Source organism: Ctenocephalides felis, unplaced genomic scaffold (assembly GCF_003426905.1).
Source record: "Ctenocephalides felis isolate EL2017-DRISC unplaced genomic scaffold, ASM342690v1 CF-g0.4_SCAFFOLD_03571, whole genome shotgun sequence".
Lineage (NCBI taxonomy): Eukaryota > Metazoa > Arthropoda > Insecta > Siphonaptera > Pulicidae > Ctenocephalides > Ctenocephalides felis.
Genome location: NW_020539725.1, coordinates 32,353,835 through 32,363,285, shown reverse-complemented (window position 1 = coordinate 32,363,285; position 9,451 = coordinate 32,353,835). Strand labels below are relative to the sequence as shown.

General features: G+C 27.2%; 1 protein-coding gene across 2 annotated transcripts in view; it reads right to left on the bottom strand.

Annotated features, from left to right (window-relative positions):
- Window positions 1-617: 617 nt before the first annotated feature.
- Window positions 618-9,451, bottom strand: part of LOC113384995 (glutathione S-transferase theta-1-like) — a 34,821-nt gene continuing 25,987 nt past the window's right edge. The window contains exons 1-5 of one of the 2 annotated variants that reach the window (XM_026622790.1): window positions 2,164-2,495; window positions 2,009-2,096; window positions 1,264-1,414; window positions 959-1,139; window positions 618-871 (exon numbers count right to left, since the gene is read on the bottom strand). In XM_026622790.1, coding sequence (XP_026478575.1) covers window positions 735-871; window positions 959-1,139; window positions 1,264-1,414; window positions 2,009-2,096; window positions 2,164-2,275 — 669 coding nt within the window. In that variant the 5' untranslated portion in view covers window positions 2,276-2,495 and the 3' untranslated portion in view covers window positions 618-734. Of the gene's footprint in view, window positions 872-958; window positions 1,140-1,263; window positions 1,415-2,008; window positions 2,097-2,163; window positions 2,496-9,451 lie in introns of those variants that run through there. The other variant, XM_026622791.1, reaches the window with a different exon arrangement.

The window sequence follows — 9,451 nt, the reverse complement described above, 5'->3', positions numbered from 1 at the left end:
GTAGGTAACCCAAGACAATATGATAATATGAGTATATAATATATTCGTAATATACTCTTATTATATCTATGTATACTCTGTTATCATAATGGATTTCTTCGCTGATAACAATATCTTATCTCATATTTTTTATATAGATTAAAATATTTATGTCAAAAACAAGAAGATAATAGAGCATCAAAAAATCAAGATGTGTTTCTATATGGTCTGTATACGTGGACCAGTATGCAGAATACAGAAATACATAAAGAAATAATTATTTTACATTTAATTGAAGCAATCCAACATGCTTTACAGTTTAAATTATTTAATCATAGTACAATATTTTAAGTTAAAAAACACAATTGTGATAATCAAACAAAAACATCTAAACATCACAATGAAAATATAGTATATAGAAAGAATTATTATCCTATTTCATTTTAATTTAAAATGAAATGATTATCACACCTGTGTTTTTTAACTTAGTACAATATTACTAAGACTAAATACTTCAAACTGTAAAGTATGCTGGACTGCATCAATAAAATGTAAAATTTATTTATTTATGCATTTCTGTATTCTTTAAATGTATCGCATTATCAAAATACTAAACCGATGCATGAGAATCTGACTAGAATTTATTTAATTTTATTTGTAATCCAATTAGAATCAAAAAGTTGTCACAAATGATAACATTTCCATTCATTATCAAATATATATTTTTCGAATAATATAACAAAGTAGTTAACCTATTATTGTTTCTGATCATTAAATAATTTGTATACAAATTTATGTGCTTCATCATAGTGAGGGTTCAGATCTTTACGAACCCTTTCCAACCATTCCTTGAAAAGAGGTCTACCCTCAGCAGGATCAAATCCAGCTATTTCTGTAATAAAATATTTCACAGCATAATAATCAATTTTTGTTTAACATTAAAAAAAACAATTTGGATATACAAGAATGATTTGCTTACTAGGTTGTTCAACTTCACAAGCACCAACAATGTCTGCTATTGATATTTTTTCACCAGCCATATAGGGCCTGTCCTTCAGCCAATGTTTCTCAAATAAATCTAAGGCTTGATCCATTTGCATTTTACTTTCATTAATTTTCTCAACTGGAGTTTCTTTACCAGTTTTGAAAGGTAATAACCACTAACAAGAATATTCAAATTAATTGTATCACATAGGAACAAACTTTTGAGTAAAGTTGAATTGTTCTCAAATTGTAAATTAATACATAATAGAAAAATTGTTTCTATAAATATCAAATCTTCACCTTATTCACAAAATACATTCCACATGGCATTCGTAAAGCAGTATGTTGCCATTCTAAAAATTCATCAACAGATGCCTGACTCTTTGAATCTTTTGGGTACCAATGGTCTTCCTTAGGATATGTTCGTGCCAAATAACGGAAAATTGCCACACTACAAAGTAATATAAAATATTATAATTTACAATGGCTAAAATTTAACATATTTTATGATCTCTAAATTTAATTATAATGTCTATTAAAAAAAACGAGAAAATTTTTTAAACTATATTGATCTGAACAATGAATATTTAGGAGCCAGATAATACTATCTAGACATTATTATTAGTACTATTAGTACAAACCCTAATTCGGCAATATTGACAATGAAATAGTTGAGTTATTTGCTTAGTGCTTTATTATAGTTAATCTCATAAATCAAAATGTGAATGCTACAGCAATTTTAAAAAATACTAAAGGATAAGTAAGTAATCTAAAGTTACTGAATGAAATGTTTGTACAGTATTAATTTCCAAAAAAAAATCAAAGACATTCAGTTTTTTCAACTGTAAATTATGTGCCTTCATAAAACCCAAAGCAATTCAATAATCAAATATTTCTTGAACAATTAAAAATCAGTTATATTATAATCAAATTATAATAAAAATTTATCAGATGCGACAATAACAAGTTCCATGTTAACTACTAAATACATTTCAGGTAAAATTAGTACCTATAGTTATATGCACATAATTATAAAATATTATACCTTTCAGCCAATTTAAAACCATTGTCATCAATACATGGAACTTTCTGAAATCGGTTTATTTTTGCGTATTCTGGTTTCAACTGTGCATCTATAAAATATTTGAACAATAGCAATTAAATATGAATTAAATTTAAAATAATTTAATTCTATTTTACTTTTTGCCAAAGGCACCATGCACGGCTCAAAAGGTACTTTTGCTGCTTTCAAATAAATATATAAGGCTCTTGATGGTTGAGATAATAAATCAAAATAGAGTTTTAAAGACATTTTAGTTATATACAAGAATAATAAGCACGTAAAAACACCAAATTGTTTTAAAGTTTGTATATAAATATATTGTATTCTAATATTGTTTTTACAATGAATACGACTTCAATCACAAATTTGACTTGTCTGAATTGATGACCAAAGTCCACGGAACATGAACTAACAAAAAAAAGGAATTATTTATAGAATCATAAAATTTTGATGTCAAAGAAGCCCACAAATCTTGAATTTAATGAATTTATACGAATGTGAAGGAATGAAAAAGAAGTTGATAAAGCAAATAAATAAACTTAACACTTTTAAACGAAACAAAATTTGATACTGATTTGACGTATAATTTATAATTGGTGTGTATCACCATATTATTATCTTGTCTAAGGTGCATATCATGGGCAGTTATCTCCAAACAAATGAAGAAGTCGCTACTATTTTCAATTTGATTAATAGAAAGAAACAGATGGCTACACTGTGCTCAATTTCGTTGTGGCTATATATCTGTTGGTTTCAATATAAGAAAATATTCATGATTTTATATAAATAATTATTATTGTAATTTTTCATTTTGTTATGTTACTTTTGTATTCCTAGGATAAATTGATATCAATGTCTTTGTACATATTAATTTTATGAAAATCTAAACATTGGTATTAAAACATATGTAATTTATTTGAGTCTTCGAATCATATAAGAATAGTTATTATGATAGTTAATAGTAATTGTTGTTATGAATTTTATAAAACATATTTTACTCGAAGAATTTTATATTTTCAAGCATTTCGAACAAATTTGTTGGCCTCTCACATGTCTAAATGATCACATTTTTGACCGCCAAATGGCTTTTTTAAACTTCTTTTACTCGATCTTTGAAACCGCTACACTGCCTTCCCAAAAATTTAATCAGTTTTTCATTTTGTCATCCATTTTTTCTGAAGTCTGCCAAAACGTTCAGAAACCTCTGAAACGTAAAGATATATAAAATTTTTCATTTTAGATATTTTTGTGATTACTATAATTTACCCTATGGGAAATTAAAATAAGTGTTAATTTGAGAATTCGAACTGCATTCATTCATTTTCATATAACACTATGGTCCTAGTGGCTTTTATGTTTGACGCCATCGATATGTATGAATTCTACTTAAAATATTTAAAAAATAATTGTAAATTATGCCAAAATATCTAAAAATATCTATAGAAGTTGTTGTAAAAAAATATAGATAATTCTGAGCCAAGTCATTCTGAATCAAATGAGACCAAATTTTGAAAAAGTTTGAAAAAACTTTCGTCGATATTTTCTCAAAAATATCGACGGCTGTTGTATTTATTTATAAAGTATTTAATTTTTTTAAATTCATATTATAATGATTAAAATTATATTAAGCTTTGTAGATTATAGTAAGTGCGATTAAAAAGGTTACTCACCCTTGCTCTACAGCATTTCGGTATACTTGTAAGTGTGCGTCCATAAATCACGTGATCGATTGTTTATGGATTTTTGGACCCCTCTTCGTGATACATCGCGATTTTTAAAATTACCCTCCTCCCTCACCAAATATCACAGTTACGTAAAATTTTTTGAACAAATTTTTCGAATTTACGAAAAAATCAGTTTTTTTAATTAGTTAAAAAATAAATATACGTACCCCTCCCTTATCCACGTGATTTTTTGTCAAACCTCCCCTCCCCTTGAAAACCCCACGTGATTAATGAACGCTCCCTAAATTATTATATTAATTTCTTATTAATGAAGACTATTGTTTACACATGTGCGGAAATTCATGCAAATTGCCATACGGCAAAATGCCACTTAAAACTAGTTTATGGCTTATTCCTACGAATTGGCACCGCATTCCATAAAAATGTCAAATGTATCACTTAGTGTTTGAACGGATTTTGTAGTTTGGATATTCATTTTAATAACTATTCTTCAATACTTCCTGATCGTTTTGCACGCATCCGGTAAAAGTATATGAATATACAATTAATACTGACTATATGTTACAAATGATAAAACTTAACAATTGTAACACAAATCTATTTTATTTTATTTAATGCGCGATTTTATGATTTTAAGATGTATAAATATAGTATGAATAATGACTGTAATAAAGAAGTAATAAGTAAAGACAAAAAGGCTGAAAGCTAGTGAACCTTTTGAATGTAGAGTTAAAAAAATTGTACTGGTGATTATTAGAGTACTAATTGCAAGTACGAAATCAACGGTCTGGCAAGCGAGTTCTGCACATCATGGCCACCAAGGCGTCTTCAAATATTTATAGGATTTAATATATTTATTGAGAAGTTCAAAAATTAATGGGCCGATTCTGCTGCACAACAGACCAATGTTATGGCAAGGCCATGTTACGCTCCGACTTCCATACATTATGCTGAATCATACTGAATACTGTCAAATGTCATTTATATGCTGTACATTCATCAGTGCTGTACATTTTACACGTAAACTGCGACGCCACTCGTATGTTATAAAGCTGGGTCAGAAAGACCCTGTTATCTAAGATCGTTTTTTTTATATTTGTGCGGTTTCTAGGTTATGTTTTCTATCTGACAACCTAAGAAAAACGTCTGTCTGCACAGCAACCACATGGCTTTTATCAATATTTAGAACGAATTAGTAAGAAAAGTTCTTCATAACATCACATTGTCATAACATGCTGCAGAATCGGTAAATAAATTTCCAGACCATTTCAACCTGCACAAGTACCTGCCAGAGAGCCAAGTATCACATTTATGAGCAAGATGTATATGCATTAAAATACATTTTGTCCTATAAGGTTAAAATTTATATATGTGTTTGTCTAAGTGATTTTAAAAACGTTTGTGCAATGCCAGGCAATTCTATCCAGCCTAAGGCCCTTACCAGGATATGGAAAGAAGCTATGACAAGAGCTTATAACGTAGTGAAAACTAATAAAATACATATAATTTATATAATGTAAAAATTTAAAAATGAAATTATGGTCAAAATTGATTAAATTAGCTTTACAGGAACACTAGGTCCATAAGCAGAAGCAAATCGTGACCACAATCGTAGATAAATATCCCAATATTTAACCAACTATACCAATAATTTTTCAACATTGACTACACATAAAATTTTTATAGACGAACGAATTATGATCATTATAATTATTTTATTAATTAAAGTTTTAAAAAAGCCTTAAAAGGTCTGTGTCGATTGGCCTGTTTACAGCATGAACTGAATTTAGGTATAGTTTTATCAATTAAAATTAAATAAAAATGATAAAATTAAATGATGTATATGTAAAGATTTTGTTCACTTACTTTGTTTTTCTAATATTTTAGAATTTCTATTAATAACATATTTTTTATGATTTGTAGTCATTTTTTTTGAATGTTCTTGCTCAAAAAACATTGCAAGTATATTTGTATAAAAATAATTTTTTTCAAAAAAAATAATTAAAAATATCCGCAATATTTAGACATGAAGTAAATTTAAAATGTTAAGAGATGAAGAGGCAGTTTGCATATACATATTATTATTAGTTATGTTTCAATATAAATTGCAACTTGGTAGAGGTTTTGACATATAATATACGGATTTAAGATTATTAAAATCTTAATTAGGATTTGAATAAATGCGTATTTTTATTTATTGAAAATCATTGATGTATACCAATTTAATTTATAAATATAATATAAATAATATAGGATGTAAGTGATGTGAAACAATTATATAGTAATATAATACAATTCATTAAAGATTAATGAAAAATTGTCTCAAGACACATTTGATAAACGTTTGATAATACTTTTTTAAATATTTTATTTTTCTTCGCCGTTTGCATACTTTCATCTTTCCCCCGTAATATTTATTTCTTCAGAAAGTCGTGGCTACTTCAGAAATTTATACCGAGCAGTCGCTAGTTCGCGCCGCTCTAAGCAAGACGTTAAAATAAATATAAAAAAAATTGAAAAATATATATTTGTATAGGTACATATATATGTGTGAGTGCATTTTCAATTATCGACCGCATACCACAAATTTTTTCAATAACATCATATACAAGTAATTTCAAATTTAGTCGTAATCACTCATTGAACTTGAAGAGTTGCACGTTGATAACGAAAGTTGTTACAGTGTCTGTGGTCAAAAGAAAGTGAAGTGAATTTCATATGATTAATGAATCGTTAACGCAATAAAGATACAGAATTCAAATCTTACAATCATGGGAACAGGTGCTAATATCCTTATTATAGGTAAATATTACTTATTTTTATCCCTTGCTTTTCATGCATAAGTATTTGCCAGTTTTTAGGGTTTTCAGTAATGACAAAAAAATCTGAATGCAAATTTATTAATCGCTTTTGCAACAACCAATTATAATGGAACTTTGCCTTTTAACTAAATTATTTTTCGACTAATCTTGTATTTATACGAAAACGAAGAAGACATGGTCGATAGGTTTAAACCCCGATTCAAGAGTTTTTTAATGTAAATTTAATGATTGACTTTTGAGTAATTAAATTATTATAATCATCATATTTAATACCTACTAAAATTAAGTATAAAATTGAACTGACAATTAGGTAGGCTCTGGCAGATTGTAAGAAACTATATAGATAATTGTATGTGGTTAAATTTGCTGCTAGTCCACATTTATTTGAAATTATTTTAAATGATCTCGAATAGCAACTTTGCAAAACTATAAAAAAATAATGATCAAAACCTAATAAAAAAATAAATTCATTGAAAGTTTAACCTCCAAAAAGAACAAAAATTGTTAACAATTAGAGCTATAAAATAAGGTTCGAAATTTTGATATCACCAAAGAAATTTCCTTTTTATCTATATGTTATAGTTTGACTAGAATGAAACATATACAAGCGATTTCAAACAAAACTATATTTTGTCTCAAATAAGTTCTATATGGCCATACGATCTTAAATAAAATGTCAAAAAATTTTGGAGACAAACTCTTTAAATGCATAAAGACCAGCATATTGTCTTAAAAAATAATGTGTATTTCAGCAATAAATATATGCAAAAACAATGTACAAGTGTAGCGGGTTTAGCTCATGAGTATTATATAGAAGTAATGTTGTAGATAGCTAAAAGCTCGAGTAAGCGAGGACAAAAAAATAAAAAGCTATACAAGTGCGTAAATATTACATAACAGAAAGCAAAGGGTTAATTTGAATTAATTTGAAATTGCAAATCCATTCGATAGAAGCGTTGTTCTTTGAATACTAATATTTCTTTGAAATCTTTAACAATAGTTCTCGGATCTATATTGTGGCAAACGCGATTCGTAATAAGTATTCATGTTATATACGCATCGATTGTGTAATTTCTTCTTCGTGCTTAAAAACCGATTTCGATTTCAAAACAGGAATTCCCGTGACCGTTATAAACAAATGTTTATTTTTTTCACGCTATTTGTACTTCGTCTTAATACTGATTCTCTCTCCACTCATATTAGTCACATCTTTTACTTTCACTAGAGGTTTGATTACCAAGTGCATCAAACTCAAGTATGTATGTATGTATGTTTCAAATTTAAATTTTAGTAAACTCTACAATGCACACAATAACTGAGAAATCTTCAGACTATGATTTTCTATGATAATATATTTATATGATATGTTTAAAGAAAATATGGTATAACTGAATTTTATTTCTAGTAGTTTTCATCATCATTTCTATATATTACAATTCTGTATTATTTCGTAAAATGTACTCATGTATTCAATTATAAGTTAACATATTTAGATTCAACTAGATTGAATTACTAATTTAAAATTTTATAATTAGATTCAATATCATTTGCATATTCAAATGAAATTTAGTAGCAATTTTCAGCAGAAATATATATAAATATAGGAACAAATATAAAACTAATAGTTTTAATAATTAACATATTAACATTTTAGTCCTTAATATTAAACCGCGTGTATATGGTGATCAGAACTTTACTGAATTATGTCGAGGTGGGACAAAGATTCATAGTGGGAACTAATCAAACAAATTTTTAATATTAAATAGTTTTACAAGTTTATTTTCAAAAAAAAAAATGATGTAAATATATATAACTATATAATTTCATTCATACTACTTTCAAGTTACATCTATAATAGTTTCATGAATACGACACGATAGAAAGCTTCGACATTTCAATTGATTTTCTTCAATAAATTAAGTATTGAAAGGAACTAAAGGACTCTCTCAATCAACATGGTATCCTCATAGTAATATTTACCTAGAAATGCAATTATTAATATGAATTATTTTATATTAAAATTTGGAAGGATATATAACTTTTATATAAAATCTCAACCTAACATTACTTTGTTATGTAGTAGTAGTGCATATTTTAGTATTAAATACAAAAATAAATGAAAGAAGTGTGATTAAATAATTATCATAATAAAATCTGATCTTGTATCATAAATTGTTTTGTGGGATGTAATTAGCAAATAAGTCCACAACAACTGAATATAACAAAACAACATCAAAAACAAATAAATCAAGTAAAAAAATAAATAAGAAATTTAAAATGAATAATAGATTTTTCTATTTTCTAAAGAAAAGTCAAGTGATCTGTGATGTACCGAAAGCGATACTGTGCAGTCAACTGTTGGAAACCAAAGAGCGCGCGCGAGTGAAAGCGAAATTCGTTGGAACAATCTCACTCTCCCATATCAGAATACATACATCTTACTTGAATGGAACTTTTGTTATTGTTTTTATTATAATTGACTAAGCGTATAATATATTTATAACACTACTGAGAAATTAGTATTTTTGCCTTTTTATCATTTGTCTTTTCTTTGTTATTATTGGAAAGGTTTTGACTGTCGGGCCATTAACTAATTAATCGTGCCTCATAGAAAATTGCTGGAACTTTCCGTACCGTAACTTTATTTTAGAGAATTTTGAAATTTTTGAAAAATTTTGTTTTTTCTTCTTTAAGCACCATCAAACAGTTGAACATTATGAGTTCACCCAAATATCTACATTTTAAAAATCATAAAATTTACCCTGAGCATGGCTTCGACCACAACTCATTATTTCATGAATTCAGCATATCATCTATTGCCACACTTCGTTTTATTGATAGTATTTTGTTCCAATATAAACTTCATAATAATGATATAGGTTGTCCTCAAATTCCTAACCAACTATCCTTCAACGTTT